Source organism: Erithacus rubecula (genome assembly GCF_903797595.1).
Source record: "Erithacus rubecula genome assembly, chromosome: 3".
Classification (NCBI taxonomy): domain Eukaryota; kingdom Metazoa; phylum Chordata; class Aves; order Passeriformes; family Muscicapidae; genus Erithacus; species Erithacus rubecula.
In genome coordinates this window covers 112,386,895-112,404,791 of record NC_136689.1, presented here as the reverse complement: position 1 = coordinate 112,404,791, position 17,897 = coordinate 112,386,895, and the positions used below count along the sequence as shown (strand labels likewise).

At 36.0% G+C, this 17,897-nt stretch overlaps 1 protein-coding gene across 9 annotated transcripts in view; it reads right to left on the bottom strand.

Annotated features, from left to right (window-relative positions):
* CHD7 (chromodomain helicase DNA binding protein 7) overlaps positions 1–17,897 on the bottom strand; it is a 130,723-nt gene that overhangs the window by 29,715 nt on the left and 83,111 nt on the right. For all 9 annotated transcript variants that reach the window (XM_079299996.1, XM_079299997.1, XM_079299995.1 and 6 more), the window contains 8 exons: positions 14,694–14,831; positions 13,559–13,624; positions 8,627–8,682; positions 7,298–7,412; positions 5,868–5,951; positions 4,813–4,950; positions 4,595–4,716; positions 3,919–4,162 (listed from right to left, as the gene is read on the bottom strand). In XM_079299996.1, coding sequence (XP_079156122.1) covers positions 3,919–4,162; positions 4,595–4,716; positions 4,813–4,950; positions 5,868–5,951; positions 7,298–7,412; positions 8,627–8,682; positions 13,559–13,624; positions 14,694–14,831 — 963 coding nt within the window. The remainder of the gene's footprint in view (positions 1–3,918; positions 4,163–4,594; positions 4,717–4,812; positions 4,951–5,867; positions 5,952–7,297; positions 7,413–8,626; positions 8,683–13,558; positions 13,625–14,693; positions 14,832–17,897) is intronic.

The window sequence follows — 17,897 nt, the reverse complement described above, 5'->3', positions numbered from 1 at the left end:
CAGAAGCAAATATCTGAACTTTTAAATGGAGAATGTGTATCTCTGCATACAATTTCATAATATTTTTCTAAGTCTGTGTTAAGCAAAGTTCAACAGGACAATTATCTTGAAGTCTGACACCATCTTCGCTGGTTCATTAGTTCAGTCTTATTTTCAGCACTAGTATAAAGACTGTTTAAAAAAAAAAAACCCTGAATAAACTTTATTCAAGACCATGAAATGAGCATCTTTCTGACATTATGCTATGCTTCTTCCCAACGCTGTTCAAAGAAAAATGTCATTTGGTAACTCCAGTGTCACCGGGTCTGTGCAGAAAAACTGTCTCTCTAAGGATGAACATTACACAAGTTCAAAGCCATTCTCATTTTCAAAGGACTCTGTCATGGGTTGTATATTGAATAAATTTCAAAAGAAACACTTATTTTACAATAAGGTGACCATTTCTTCCCTTAGACCTGCGCAAGACTGAATCCTTTTAGAAGTGACCTGCATATAATCCTCTCCAAACCGTGGGGATCAGAACTGGCTACTGACTCAATGAAATGATTGAAAACCTGATATCCTGAACTCAGCATTAAATCTGCCTACTCAAATCAAGAACATTTCAGAGAGACTAATGACCTGCTCAACAATGCTTTCTCGTGGCATAGTCCAGAAATATTTATCTTCTTAGGGGCAGAAAAAGCTGCTACTTAACAAACAGCAGATGAAGATACACTAAGTGGGCAGCTTTGAAAGCCAGCAAACTGAAATGCTGTAACCTTTTCATGAGCCAAGTAAATTTCCATCACAGACCAAGTCAGCTCTTTTCCAAGACTCTGTCATTAGCCGTATTTGGCACATATAGTTTTTGTAATCTTAAAGCAGAACTCCTTCTCAGAGATGGGACAATACAGAAAAGCACACAGTTTATTTGATATTCAAACCAAGAAAAGGCTCCTAGGAAGACCTTTCAGTTATATTGCTCAAGAGAACCAGAACAGGCTTCTCTATGTGAACCTCACAGCAGAATGTGTCTGATACAACATGTCCTTACTGTTGAAGTCACACTACTGCAGAAACTTATTTTGTTATTGACTACTCTCTAACATTTCACAACAACTTGACCTTGGTAATGGGGGCTGACTCTGAAAAATCACACTACTGCAGATGGGGTAGGTGCTTTTTATGCATGTTCTCTGTTGCTATTGTCCTTCAAAAACCACTCTTACTTTCTCAATGTTCAATTGTCTTTCTGAGAAAAGGCTCAGATTGAGAGGCCTCTTTTCATATCAACACCTAAAAAGCCAAAGATGCCTGAAGTCTGTGTTGATGTGTCTGGCAAGGGAACTAGAAATGATGCTGCTAAATCATGTCTTCTTTCACTCCCTTTTTGTCTCACATCATATGCCCAGTGATGGTACTTTGGAGAATGTCAGAGCACTGCATGAGGATTCTTTTTCTCAGAACATGAAGAGATTTCTTCTCTGTAGCTCAGTTTCTACCACGTGTTTCACAGCTGACATTCTTACAAAGAATGGAACACAGAAGGTGATTCTGTGACACACCTAGGATAGCTTCCACCAAAAAGATGAGTTCTCTCCATTTCTCCTTTATCCCCAAATCTAGTAATTGTCTGATTCTCCTCTTAAGACAGTTGAGGGAGCAAAGCCAGCAGAAGATTATTCCTTTTCTGTGCCATGAGTGCTTTGTCATATGGGGTCAATGACTGCCATTCTCATGGCAAGAATTGAGTTAAGAATATGGCAATGGGGGAAGAAAACTTTCTGCTGAATCTTACTGTAGATCCTTTTAGATACCTTTAGAACAATGAAACAACATTCCCAAAACAACTAAGAATCTGCACAGTAAGTAGGATTTTTCAGATGACATTCCTTCATTTTTCATGCTAAGTAACTGTTAAGGGGAAGAACATGCTGAGAACAAGCACCATTCAAACAGAAAAAAAAAATATTCTTAACACAGGAAACAATTCAGCAGAGACAGTATTTGTATAAACACAAATTTTTAAATTATATAAAATACCAATCTCTGCTAAGAAATTGTTTGAAAATCAGAAAAACTGATTTCAAGCCCACTTTATTTGTGTATTATACATCTAGGTAAGAAGCTAAATGTGAGAATTATCATAAAGAATATTAGAGATTAATAGAATGGCCTGGATTGGGACCTTAAAGATCATCTAGTTCCAACACTCCTGATGTGGACTGGGACATACACTACTTCTCTGGGCCACTAGACCTCAGTGAAGCAACTGTTACTCAAATCTTCAACAAACACAGATATGATTTTCCTTTGAAAGTTTCTTTGATAAATTGCTGAGAAAACAGCTATTTTTCTAGACCACACAGCTGCAGCTTCTAACTAATATCAATTACTAATATCAATATGTTTCTCTACTACATTTAGGTATATAGATCTATCTTTTACATTAGTTTGCCCTAATGGCATGTCAAGTTGGACCACAGTCATCATCTTCAAAACAGTTTTTAATCAGTTTTTTACCTTCAAAAATGTTTTTTCTATCTTGCAATATCTCTCTAACCTTTGCTCTGGTTTTTCAACACACTTTGATGACATGAAGTGAGAACTGAGCAGAACTGGACCACTCATCACATCACTGACAAAGAGGAGAATGTTGTAACTTTTCTCATCTTTATATTAAAAAATTGTTTCCTCCCACACACTTGGACTACACTAGCCCTTTTAATCACTGTGTCATAGTATGAACTCATGTTTAACTGGTCATATGCCATGACAAAAAAGGATCTGCTTTTGTCTTACAGCCTTCATGGAACTGAGCTCTCCCTATGGTAAGAATCATCTTCATTCTTTGGCCACAGACAGCCCTGTATTTAGCTATTCTGTGCTAGACTGGATCCAATTTATTAAGTAATGCAGCTTATTCTGTATCCATGAACTGTCTTAATCATTTACCACTCTCCACATCTTTGTCATTTGAAAACTTCCTCAGTAATGATTTTATGTTTTCTTTCAGGTCATTGCTAAGTTATATAGCTCATGGACATGAACCAATCCCTGAAAAACTGTGCTGGAAATGCAAATAATTTCTCATTAACAATTACATCAAGAAATATCAGCTAGCCAGTTTTAAATCCACTTAATGTGTGCTATATTGATTTTATATCCTTCTAGTTTATTAATCAAAATGTCTAGTGGTGTAAAATGAAATGCTTTAAAGAAAATCTAAATGTATGAATTCACCAGTATCACTTTTTAAAGCTCAGTTGAAAACAGTACTCCACAGGTTGAACTTGTACTCTCTCTTGCACAAGGAAGATTTTATGGTTCTGCAATAACACTCAATGGATGCACATTTTATTTTCCCCCAATTCTGTTTGCTCTGGGAAAAGCCATGCACTAAGGAGTAGGGATCTGCTGCTCTTCTTAGCTTCTGTTTTCCAAATAATTTTCTGTTTCTACCCCGGTCTTTTCTGCTTTTCTTCACTCTCAACTATTCAACCTAAGTGCAGTAACACAGATTCAAAACATATCTGACTTACAAAATTTGATAAATAGGCATTGACAAGTTTAATTTCTGCAAGCAGGTCTTTCCTGGAATGGTAGGCAAAGATTGATTTTTAAGCTTAGTTCCACTTAAAGGAATTTCTCTTAAAGGAGTTAAGAATCTTTTCTACCAGCTCCCTTCAGAAACGCAAAATAACAAAAACCTTGTATGAAAGAATGAAACTCTAAACAAAAAATTGCACCATCTCTTGGTGCCCCTTTATTCCCAGAGAGGTGCTGGCCACTATTAAAGAACATTCTTAATATATGCATCTGTATTTGTAACTGAAACCTAACATACCAGTAATGAAAAACTAATTGCTGTCTTAATAAACAACAGCATAGCATTTACAAAAAAAAAAAAAAAGAAAAGTCATGAAGAGCTTTTACCTGTGGATCTTTGAAATACATTTCATACAACTGAATGGTCCGCCGACTCGCTTGACTCCCATGATACACAACCACATTCAACTCTGTCCAGGTGCGGAACTCCCTTTCCCAGTTGGGAATTGTGGACAATGGTGCAATAACCAAGAAAGGACCATGGATTCCTTTCAAATATATCTCATAGAGAAACGTAATGGACTGAATAGTCTTTCCCAACCCCATTTCATCTGCTAAAATGCAGTTTCGTCTGAAAACAAGAACAAAAACAGGTTGAATGATTTATTCCCAACTTAAAATGTAGAAAACCAGTAAGGCAATTACCTGGATAAACCAGGTATTTCTAGAATGAAAAGGCATCATAACATTTTTCATTTTAAATAAATGTTATGATTTGTGATGCAGTCAGCATATATATACCCCTTCTATGTACCTCACAAGTTCACAAAAGGGAGGAAGGGGCAGCAGGGTCATGCATGAACCCAAAGCACTTGCCACAAGAATCTGAAATATTCATGTTCCACCCCAAATCAGTTTGTATATGACTCCAACAGCAAAAAATGAGCAACATAGACGATTCTAAAATCTCACTTCAGCAGGTTACTTTAAAAGACTACTATTTCAAATAAGCCATAAAAGCTTTTCTGAGGCAGGATTCAGCAGCAAGCAATGTTTTACGTACGTGTTGTACCAATTGAAAAGAAGCCAGTTTACTCCCTCCAACTGGTATTCCCTGAGTTTGTTATTGTTTTTATACTCCCTGGAACTCTCCGATTTCTTCCAGTCATCGGCAGGAGGTCGCTCCTGTTTCAAATACAGCAAATCCCATTAGTGGTTTCTAAAAGACCACATTGCTTTACTATTTTCAAATAAAATCCTCTATATAGAGCCAATTCTTACCACACGCTCCATTTCTGGCTCCCTAGACATCAGTTTCTCAAATTCTTCGATCTTGGCTTGGTCGATGTCTTGCTTGAGCTCCCAAGTGCTGTCTTCGTAAGGAAGTGAACACCACTTCACCAGATAATGTGTTACAGGCTTTGTTAAGACAAAAATTACATTATATCATAATACAGAAAGAATAAAAGTGTATCCATGCTTACATGCAGGCTAGATGAAATTCAAAAAGCTTGATCAACCTGAATGTCTGACTCAGCCAGAAGGATAAGCAAACATCAGGCTGACACCTTGACGATCTAACCAAGTAAGAAGAGAATCTAGAGAATGCAGCTTACCACCAGAATGAGCATAACACATTTGAAATCACTAATGTTAGACTAAAATTTAGAAGCAAAACAACACTCATATTTCAACCCTTATAGTTCTATGCTTTACTACATATTTAGCAATTGACTGTTTTGTCTTATCAGCGCCATCAGAAACTTCACAACAGACAAATAAACCATCACCACTAACTGACAGAGCAACATGGAAACAAACAGTGGCACTGCCAGGGAAGCTTTCTATTCTCCCAGGACCAAAAAGGAATCTCATGGAAGACAAAATGATCTCTTTTTTTTTTTTTTTTTGCAGAACAAGTCATTAAAAATTAAGAAACAACAAGATCAGGACTTTTTCTCTAACAGGTAATCTAAACCATTATGACATTTAGCTAAGACTCTTTCTTGCAATTATCATTCAAATCCTGCATTACTTGCATGGACAGAGTATTTCTACAGTATTAAATATCCCTTCTTCTTTGTTGCTGCTTTTTGGTTGACTGTTTTGTGTGCTTTTTAAAATATAGTAACTTACAAGAAATTTGGAATTCTCACTTCATTTAAGGGAAACTACTACATTAGCCAATGTTTTCTCAAACATGTTCCTATTTTCCATACACATATACTGTGGTAGCTCCTGTAAGTGTTTAATATATTCTAATTAATTTATTTCTAAACAGTAAATTATAAACACAAAGCCTATATGACTAGAGATGCACTAAAAGTTTTGTTTACCTCTCCATTGTCATCTGTGCTACGTGAAAAATCCATGATTCGATCAACTTCCACATAATCTGGATTAAAAAGCTCATCATCAATCTGTTCAAGGAGAGAGGCAAAAATACAAAAGATATCTCTATTAGCCCTTCCTGAGAGGAAAAATGATTATATATTTCACCAGGCAATAATATTTTGGGTCACAGTGACACAGAATTTATATTTGGCAAACTTCAACATGTTAATTGAAATGCTACAATTCAGCAAGATCATTCCCCGTGAGGGAATCAGACTTCTCAGACTTTGTTAACTGGGCCTCTTAATTACTGTGTGAAACCTTTTACTGTGAGAGAATGTTTAAGAATATTTTAAATGAAGTGTGAAATTACAATTCACTAATGAGCAATCGAAAAGGCTTATGGCATGCAATGCATTTAGCATTCTTGAAAACTACAGCTTGCAATAAAGAAATTAGAGCCTTGTACACTAAGTGCCTTTGGATTATTTTAACTACAGGAATTGTCTAACTGCTTTACAAGCAAGATTTAAAGATTATTATTTCAAAAGCAGAGAAAACACAATGCATGCACACAGTTTCTCCAAAAATCACAATTTTTCAGGTTCCTTCTTATGCCTTAAACAACTTACAGGATTCTCTTCCATATTAAAGCATTGTATTTAATTTTATAGTTTTAAGATGCACTCCAACAGAAGAGACAGCCAGAAGGACTAAAGACTGTACATTTTAAAAGCATTTTCTAAAACAATGAAAAATTCCAAGTATTTACAATAACTTGTGATCCACTTGGAAACAGATTTAAAAAAGAAAATTGAAACAATTCCAGGTATCTTCACTTAGAACAGATGGAAGTTTTCAATTTGCAACAGGTTTTTATTTCGGCTTGAATGACATAGTAAAATTAAATATAAATAAATAAATACTCATGAACACTTTCTTTTTTTTTTTTTTTTTTTTTTTTTTCTCAGAAGACAGCATTTTTCTAAAAGGTAATCTTTCAGTGAAACAAATCAGCAGATCTGGTCTTTTATTGACAGGACCCCTGCCACATTACTACTTATGGCTCTAAGTGAAATTAAATTGATGATAAAAAGCTTAGAATCCCTAGTGAGCAGCAGCCCATAACACAGAAAAATGGCATGCATTTCTTCTGGCATAATCAACTCCTGAGAAAAAAGACATGGTACTGATTCAGTCAGGCTTACAAGGCTAATAACTAGCCACTCATTTCAAGAAAAAGACCAAGCAAAGTCAGGATAGGTCACTTGACTTTCATAAATTCGCAAGACTTGCATCAAGAATGCTTTATACCAGAATAAGGACTACTGATGTATCACACAGTTATTCAAAATATTCTGCTTGTACACAGAACAAGAATTCCTAAGAATATTCCTTAAATACCCAAAAGAAAGAAACAAAAATATCGTACTTCAGAAAGGAATTTATTCTGGCCCTGTTTTGCCTTAAACCGCTTAATCTTCTGCTGAATTCTCTTGTCTTTGTCCAGTTCTTCCACAGATGCCCACTGACAGTGAAGGTAAGAACTAGAAGATGAAACAGAAAAATCATACTTAAAACTCTACTTCCATTTTATTCCTTAGGTATTCCACTAGCATAACTAGATCTTTCCAGCACAGCATAGTGCTCTGCTTGGAAAACTTTAAACTGTCTTCTTTATCATACAGGTTATTAAACAATCATCTTTACTCAAAGTAATTCTACTTACTAATAGAGAAGCTTGTGAGGAGATAGAAACAATTCCCACTCAAAATTAATTAAAAGATGCAAATATTTTAAGTGCTACCATCCTATATAATTTTTTTTTGTGAGAACAGCATTGTAACTCAAAATTGCTTGTGAGTCTTTTAAGACTGCAATTAAATGCAATTCCACAGTAACAACACAAAAGGAACAGTATATCTCTGCCAAAGTCACTTGCCCCACTCCAAAAGCAGTCTGTCAAAAGTTCTAGTGCTAAAACACAGTTCACACAAAAATTATGTCTACGTAATAGAAACTAAACAAAACATAATTAAGCAATTGAACATTATACAATAAGCAATATGGTGCAAAGGATACAAAAATGACAGTATATTAAAGTCAAGTCAACTATATACAGTAAGCTGTCATAAGCTCCCTTAAAGCAGATTTCTGTCTCACAGACAGAAAATTTGGCAAAAATACACAAGATGTGCTATTTTCCTAGAAGAAAAGTGAGCTTATCCAGCTATGAAGTATTTTACTTTTAATACTGATTGCATTGCAGTTTCAGAATCCAGAAGTAAAACAACATGCTGCTCTCACCACAATTACATTCCTCTCATGGAGGGGTAATGATCTGCTGGAATATTCATTTGTTTGTTATCTTAGACATAAATCTTGTTTTTGAAACAACATCAAGAGTTATTTTTGTGTACTTTGCACACATTTACTCTACAGTTGCAGTTAGACCTACACAGCACAGGTGTGTGCTCATGAGCCTGCATGCATAATAAGCCTTAAAGTATTTAATAGCAGAGCAATTTTACCTGTGGATTTAATTTTGGAGAAGACACAAATCAATTTTGGAGAGAGCACAAATTAAGACAACACCATCAAACCCTGTGCAAGGTATTTCCCTGTTTGTCACTGTTTTGGATTAAACATTAGGTATGTTTAAAGTTTGATAATAATTTGTATGAATTACAAAACCAGTTTTGTAGCTATTTGGAAGTTATATGTACTTAAGGATAGCAATCAAACCTGTAACTTTACTTACAAGTTTTTGTACTTTACATAAAATTCCTCTACTTCTACTTCCTCTCCATTCTCCATCTGAAAGAAAAAAAATGACGAAACACGAATTAAATCTCTAAACAGCCCAATTTAGCAAAGAATTTAAAAACTATCTGAGATATGGACTATGGTCCCCACACAGAGACACAAGTGGAGGTGTAGGAAAAGGTTTGTGGGGGAGGACATGGGTGAGGAGTTTCCTCCAGCTGCTTACCCAAGTACATACTGCACTGCTTACTACAACTTCCAAGACATGAATCATTTGAACTCCTCCCTAACCACATGCAGCTTCATTCACAACCTCACCCCAAATCTGGCTTTCTGCCAAACCCACAGTGTTAAGTAGAAGCCAAGTGTACCATTTTCTCAGGCAGCAGCCAATTAGCAACTGCACTCCTGAATGCCATATGTATTATTTTTGGCTGGCTCATGGCAACTTTACATTGTGGGTTTTGTAATGTTTTAAAAAAGAGTTTTAAAGGGGGTTTATTCCTCTATATAGTTAATAACTCCAAACAAGAAGCCATATAAAACTAAACCTTATACCTCTGCTAGAATTGTAGTGCATCAGTGTTCATGGCTTTAGTTTTACTCAATGGTGCAATTAAATTCACTCAGGCAAGATGTCTCACATACAGAGCAGCCAAATTAAATTAACACCCAAAAACTACATTTAAAGCAAGGTTAAAGTTGTGACATAAACCAGCAAAACCAAGGGCATTCAGTGCTAAGGGTTGAGCTACCCTTAACTCATCCCTGGTGCCAAAGTATTGCATAACATATGGCATGTAATACTTTGTTGAATTACTCCTTAACCCAGCCATAGGACAAACTAAGGACAGTGCACCAGGCACACATTTAGAATTCGGTTTATGTCACAACATTAACGGTTTGTTTTCACTAATGAACTTTAGGAAAATTTTAAACAGAGCAGCATTTTCTCGTTCATACATTTTATCAGGTTCAACATCATCTGCAATAAATAACTGTATATGCAGTATTAAAAAGGCAAAACTGTTGACTGCTGTATAAATCAAAGTTTTTTGGGGTTGTTTTTTTTTTTTTTAAGATATAGACACAGACACACACACACAAGAGGAACTACTCTGAAAATTGAATTGTCATCTTTAGTTGCTGGCTAGATTTTACCTCCACAGAAGTGCAATTAAATAACAACAGTAGCAGCTGCATTAAACTGTGTTCTAGCATAGGGAAGTTCATGCATTCCCAGTCCCTGATTCACACAGTATTCCTTTATTTCCTGACTAGCAAGGGAGTTTCAGTTTAGCATTTACATCACTCCAATACAGTCTGTATTCCTTTCTAGAGAGAAAAGCAACACCAGATTCCATCTATTTCACCCTAAAGAAATGGAAGAAGACTACTGCTTCTACTTGATCTTCTTCAATCTTCCATTGAAGATGAGCTCTCCAAACCATCCTCTAAACCCAAACACAGGGAAGAAAAGAAACTTCTCTGCCACTTACAAAAACACTGTTGAAAGGAAGGAAACTGAAGATCATCAAAACAAAAAATTTGTAAGAGTCTTTCTCAAGATTATATTAATATTTAGAGATCAAAACTGCATTGAAAAAAACAAGGAGCTGGAGATCACATTATCTGAACCTATTCACTGCCCTGAGGCAAAATCAGTCTTTAAGAAGTCAACCCTAATTTTAAGACATTAACTTCTTTTATTATCTACAATGTATTACAGCCAAGTCTCTTTGATTAGTGTTAAACCAGAATCCTTTGAGATCCATCAGTATTACAATGACAACATCATTAAACACCTTTACACAGAGGTTTCATATTAACCAACTTCACTCCCTTCAGCAGCATTTCAGTCAAACATATTTTCTGTCAGCTGCCAACTTAATAACAATAATTTACAATGCATATCTTCATAAATTTTGTAACTCTCATGAGTAAAACACACTTTAGTATTGTCTAATAGGTAATACCTGGTCTATGTTATTAGATGTTCTATGAGACTGCATCAAAGATTCACCTAAACAAAAAGTACTTCAGAAAAAATATTTTAAAAATCTTAGTCTGGTATTCAGCACTTACACCCTCCTCCAAAAATTTAATCAAATCAAAACTGTCAGCACTCAAGCAGAGTTTAACAATACATCACTTTAGGGCATATGAGACAGCAGCTTATGCCTCTGATGTCATTGTGCAGTCCTCACTACCTGTACATTTACATAAACCAGGTAAAAAGGTTACATTGAACATTTATGCAAAATTCTCCCCAAACTGATTACACAGACAACCTAAAATAACACATGGCAGACTCAGGCAATGCAGGACATTTCAAATTATCACTTCCAGGTGTGAGTAGGATCTGATTCACAGTCTCTGCAGATAATTGAAGAAATAAATTACCCCTTCATTCAAGTGAATACTTAAAAGCACATAATCTTGCATGCCATTGCCACAGAGGTGATACAGTAACACTGCTAATGCAAAAGTTTGTAGTGTAAAGCACTCAGGTGTTGAGACAAAAGTTTGGGGGAAAAAAGCCCCAAAAAACCAATCAACCAACCAAGAAAACCTAAGAAAAAAACCTTGAAAAAACCACCACAACTATCAGCTACCAGAAAAATAGCAGACAGAACACCTTAATAACAGATGCAAAGGAACAAACAAAACCCAACCATCTCAACTGATACACAGCACTAAATTGTAAACTTATCAGTTTGAGGAAGACATGCAGGTATTGTACACATTTCGATTAGTTCTAATTCTCACATGTACTAGTAGGCAAAAAGTGACATTCACATGCAGGTACGAGGTTCTACGAACTCCCTGTCTTTCCATAATATGTGCTATTTCTGCTGGATAGCACAATCAGTCCTAGCTATTTCTTTTCAAAGTAAAGAAATAGGAATTCAAAGGGATCTGAATGAAAAATCTCAACATCCAAACTCATCAGGTTTGGAAAGAGAGTGATACAGATACTTCATGCTTGTTGCAAGAAGTATTTAAGGATATTCAACATTCCACGCCAAGAACAACTGTGAAAAACACTATCTTTTTTACCTCAGACAGGAACTCAGTTCTACCTTTTACTCTGTACATTTCAAAAATGGCTGCAAGTACAGTGCTGCATCCTATCTGGTAACCCCAGAAGTAGACTAAGGCAATTTCTCAGAAAACCAGCAGGATTTTACGATAAGAATACTGCTCCAAAAGCGTATTCATTATCTAATGTGCTTTACTTGAATGCAACATCTTTGTTGCAACATAAGCCACTGAAAGGTTTCCTAGTGAAGCCTCTCCTTGTGTTTATTTTATGCACTGGTCCTGATCGCAGCAATTTCACTTTGATTAGTAATCTAACAACCAGGGTTTTGATGACGTTAGTAAAAGTGTAAAAGACCTTTAATAAAAGCACAGTTGGATACTTCAGATGTTAAATATTAACATCCTGAAATCCTCTTTTTTGGTTTTTTTTTTAAATTTGGAGAAGAGGGTTGGGGAGAAGAGCAGGGAAAGAAGAGACACCCCTCAAACCTGCAAATACAATCCATAAAAAAACATAAAAGAAAAAGCTCAAAATAGAGCTTGCCTCCAGCAGAGCTTGCAATCAAAGACATGTAGGCAGCAGACCAACCACTTCCCACAAACTGCAGCAAAATACACACTCCCCATGAGTAATCACACCTTTGTTTGCAGGGGAGAGGAAGAAGGGAAGAATAATTGGTGAAAAACAGCTTCCAAGTAAAGACATTTATGAAAGGACCACATTCTCCTCTCCTGCCTAGTAGACCATCAAGACAAGTAAATACTCACTTCATATTACCTCAAGTTTATCTGAAAAATAAGCCTATGATTTGAAACACAAAATACAGCTCTAGACTAAAAAGAAACGAAATGAAAAAAAAACTCCAAAAAGCCTTAGAAGCTTAAGCTGTGTAAGATGCATAAACAGGTCAGACTGAATCACAGGCACTCATGACACTAAATGAATGTAGATTTACAAAACTGTTAATGATGCTAGGACAGTAATGAAATTGAACACACACATCCTATCCCGCCCAAGAAAACCAAACAAAAACCTAAAAACAAACCACAAGCCACCACAACATTGAAAAAAATAATCCATGAAAAAGGGGAAATATCCTTTCTCCAATTTGAAAATTAACACTGAGGCAAAGATGTATTGCTGGTTAACAAAAATGAACATGATGCCATATCTAAGTCAGACAGTTTTCTGTCCAACTGTAGTACAAGTCAGAGAATTAGCTCTGACACTCAGAAGAGTCTATAAATATAATCATGCCCTTTTTGGGATAAGTTCTTTTCTACTTCCTTCTCAAAGTTCTAATACTTTGGAAGCGCAAAGGCCAACCAAGTTGTGAAGCAGGAACCAGGGCAGAATTATAAGGGAACCACACTGAACTTGAGTGTCTCTTTCAACACCTTGGCATAGTGACAAGGAAGATATTTGTTACCTCTGTATGCATCATACATGGTCACATGTAAACTTGTTTCAGCTAAGCACAACTCTAATCAAAAGATGCAAAAATTATGGGCAAGGATTTTTGTTTACCAGAAAAGGCAGAAATTTAAGGTACAGGAAAGTTCTTTCATTCCTCAAATTCCTATGGAATATCACTCTGAAGTGAAGAGTACCATAGATTTCACCCAGACATGTATATTTGCAAAAACCAAATTTTTCATCAAACAAGGAAAGAAACAAGTAAAAGATTAAATAATCTGTTTTGTGTATGTCTATCAAAATACATGTTGTATACCATCTGAATACACTTTTAGGGAAACTCCTCTGTTCAACAGAACAGTTTTTAAACTGGGAATATCCAATGTATTTTAAGAACTTGGTAAGGGCTTCAACAGAAATATGCTTAGCCTACTTAAAAATATGGGGGAAGGGAATTTGTTTTACCTTTTTCTTGACTAAACGGCTACTCATGATTTTCTCCACAATGGGACCTTCAGCATCAGCAGATTCCTACATCATAAATAGCACACAGGTGTTATGGGAGTGCATCTTTGTTGAAGACTTTCTTTATTAGAAAAACTTTAAAATAGTTTTTGTAACAGAAGCTTAATACCAAGAGGACATTATCCCCCCTAGCATGAGAACTTTGAGGATTCAAAGATTTCATACCACAATAAAGGATTGAAGGATACTTGTTTGTGTCCATTTTTAAGTGCAACTCTAGCTCTCTCTGAGAAGGCTGACATGCACAGATAAACAGATGCAACAACATGAGCAGTTCCCCTGACCTAAAATAATACATGCTTTCAGCACCATACTGTCTAAACAGCAGATGATGCTCAGAAGCTCTAGCTGGCTGTGCATGTGTCCACACAATTGCTCTTAAAACTGCCTGCAATTCTCCATTACATTAATTCACTATTACAAGGCAGGCAAACCATCCCAATGCTCCTTCTGATAAGACACAATTAACAATGGAGATCACATACAATATTTCACAAGGCTTAACAAATGCCAAATGAAATACCAAAGAACATGTATATATTCTCCAATAGGTCATCAGTTAAATGAAGTAGTTCTTTGAAAAAGCACTACAAAACAATGAGATTGTTACAACAGTCATTCCTACAGTATTACCCCTCATCTTATTCAAACTATTTTATCCATCATTTACATTGCACAGAGAATAAAGTGTACCCTGCTGGGTACTACAAGGCAGTAATTTCATAAAGGAGTTCTTATGGTGCCTAGCAGCAGGGGACAAGCTTGAGTGGTTTATTAAAGTCACAGAAGCCAGACCACTGAATTCACAGAAATACATTCTAGATTCCTAGTAGTACAGTTTAGGTTTTCTTTAGCTAGAGACCACTAATTTCAAAGAACTCAGCTTGAACTTTTAAGCTGTATATCATCAGCTTTCAAACAAAGCCATGAGTTGAAATATTATTTAAGAATGTAAAAACTAATGCCTTCTGGCACACTCTATCAATCATATATGAATATCATTCAGGAAAAGGGCCCATATTCGATCTCTGAATGCTGCAGTTACAGCCACCTTTCCAGTCTGTTCATATCTGACCTGTTGCTCTGACTGAGAAGTATTTGAAGGAGAGTCTCTTCCAGCAGCATCAGCATCATCAGCCTCCTCATCTGAAATCTTGAACTCCAGGTCTTCAGTATAACGCTTCCTCTTCACCTGCCTGCTGGAGCGTCGTTTCTGAATGGAAAGCATTAATATTTTTCATGAGAAACATAACTTGTAAGAAGCAGAATAACAGAAAACTTTTCTCTGTGTCTCAAATACACCAGTGTGCAGTAAATGCTTTAATTTCTACAATACCCTGGTAGAAACAGTGGACTCAGGACATTACTATTCTGAATTGCTACTTGTTAGGCATTCTTAAATTCTGTAAGCAAAAAACCAACAAAAATCTAAAATTAAACAAAAAAAACAACCATAAACAAAAATCAACCTTATGCTTGTTCCAAGTTGGAAAGTGGGGGGGATTATTTCATTTTTTAAACATTACTAAAACAACATTAAAAAATTAGGAAGCTTATCTCAGACAGCAATTAAAACCCAAGAAGCTGCACCTCTCCATTCACATCTGTAACCTACTTTGACAGATGGCCAATGCAGGAGCCAAACACCACCTTTCCACAGCATGGCCCACTGTGTTGCTAAGCAGTGACAACACACTTTCTTCCTCTCCCCGTCCGCCCAGTTGTACTGGGATTATCTTGTAGGGGAAACACAATGAAATACGATTTCCTCACTTCACTGACCCAGCACTGTTGAGAAAGGCATCCTGCAGCACAGCATGGGAAAAGACCCCAAACTAATGGAGGAGAATGGAAAACTTGAACCACCCCAAATTGAAAACATGATTTCTGTGCTCCCATACCCTCACCACCAAGATGAGAGAAAGCCTCAGCAAAGCTGCACAAAACAACCTGCAAAATACAGAAGCATGCATTTGACAGAATTTGCAACTTGATGCTCAGTGCTGAATACAGTTTTTTACAACAATAAAATTCAGCTTCCCAGATAGTCTGCATCAGGTTATACACTTGAAAAGCTGTAAGCATATGTTGTTGAAGGAAACTGCCAACTGAGCATCAAATATCTTAACAGAGCAATGTATATATTAAAATTATGTTGAATATCAACACTTTAAAAAAAAAACCCACTTTAATAACTCGATACACTATTTATTCATATGTTTTACACTGCTTATTTATACATCTTTCTCAGCTACCATGTATCTTCACTGACACATGCAAATACTTATGTAACTTGTTTAACAGACTTATACACCCCAGTCTCTCAGTATACATAGACAAAGTCAAATACTTTTAGATAACTAATCATACTTTTTAAAGCATAAATACCTGATGCACTTCACATAATTATAAATCATTTATTTAACTGAAAATGAAAATTTTGAGCAAAGGTTAAGCTTACATCATCCTTTTAAACAATGATGATGTGTCTTCTGCCTTTAACTCAGTAACTTATGGGAGTTTCCACAAAACAGTATTTTTATACTTCAAAACAGATAACTCTTGACAAATTTGCATCTTGATTTACATGATCACTGATGGGAAAATACCAAGTTTCTTCTGACTCTGTAGGTAAGTCTTACTATTACTTTTGGTGCCAATAATCTCTTCTCCCATTTCCCTATCAGAAAGAATACCTAAAACATAATGGTAGCCTTTATTTAATATTTTTTTGACTTGATGAACTTCCTGTTTCCTCTTACATTCACATGTGGTTTTGCAATTTTTATGCTCTGTTGACAGAAACTACACATACATTTACCTGCATCAGATTAACTCATTATCTGATCTACAGGTAGGAAGGTGAGTAATAGTTTTGATAATGGAATATAAAAAAACTGCATGACAATACACAAAGGCAAGTATTTCTCCTCTTTAAAGAAAGCAATGCATCACTGTGCATTACTACATAATATCCCTCCAGAAGGCTCAGGATTTAGCACTAAGAATGCTACTGTGTTTTAGACAACTGAGTAATATCAATCTCAGTTGAAAAATGCATAACAAGTTTATTAACTGTAGCTGTCCTAACAAACATGGTTGGAACCCTTTGCTAAGTTCATGTAAAGAAGTGCAAGTGCAGCGTAGCATGCACAGTATGAGAAACTACTAGGAAAACAAAAAGTCTCCTGAAATACTTTGTAACATTTAATTTAAAAGTGGTGCAAACACCCTAGCACTTCTATTTACAAAAAATGTTTCTCACCCAATTGTGTTTGACAGAAAGCAAGTTTTTGTTCCACTAGATTGAAAACAAGCAAACCATGCAGAAATGTTGAGTTGCAAATGGAATATAATAACCTACAAATTAGCCCAAAAAACCCTATCTGAAACTCTGAAGTTTCTTCATCTTTTGCCAGTGCCATTAATCAGACTGAAAGAAATTTGCAGCACAGGACAGAAAACTTTATTCTTCAAACATTTTAGTACCTGCATGGTTTAACTCAACTTCTCTAATTGAGAATACACAATCTAAAGGAGTAAGAAAAAACACACTCTTCTGCTGCTTTCTTTCTAACTAGAATATACTAGTTATATATTCTATATAACTATACTATTCCATTATTTCATTATAAAACTATACTATGTCTATACTATTTCATTATTTACTATATTCTTCTTGAAAATATTGGGAAGAAGGGCATAAACCACGCTCTTGTAGGACAACTGTTTGCCAAAGTCTTCACCAGGCCACTTTGACCACTCCCAATTGATCATTGGTCTGAACATCTCACATAACCAGAAGCAACCTGTCCACAGCCTGACGTGCAATGGACAAATGCAGTGAATTTCATGTAGATGGTGTGACTACATAGGAGTCTCATACCTTCCCCCCCACTATTTGTCCCCGCCTCTTCATGAGGGGACTCTTATTTTTAGCACCCACTCTAAAAGCTGCCAGCAGAAGCAAGCCAGGAGCTGACCACTTCTTAGCACATCAAATGACAGACCACACAAAACTTGTCATATATGCTGCTTTATTTCCAGATTTGCCTTATGTGAAATAAAGTTTGGACAGAAGGTGATAGGCGTGCAGTGGTCAAGAGAAATTGATGTGAGCATGTGTCACGTGAGCTCATGACTGCTAGTCCTGCAAAAAAAGCCCTTCATCTGCTAAAGCAAGGTAGTAGCTACAAGTGCCTGACATGCATGTTTTCAACACTCTGCTTTGTCACATCTCATTCTTGATTTCAGCAGTTTTGCAAATCCAATGCAAGAA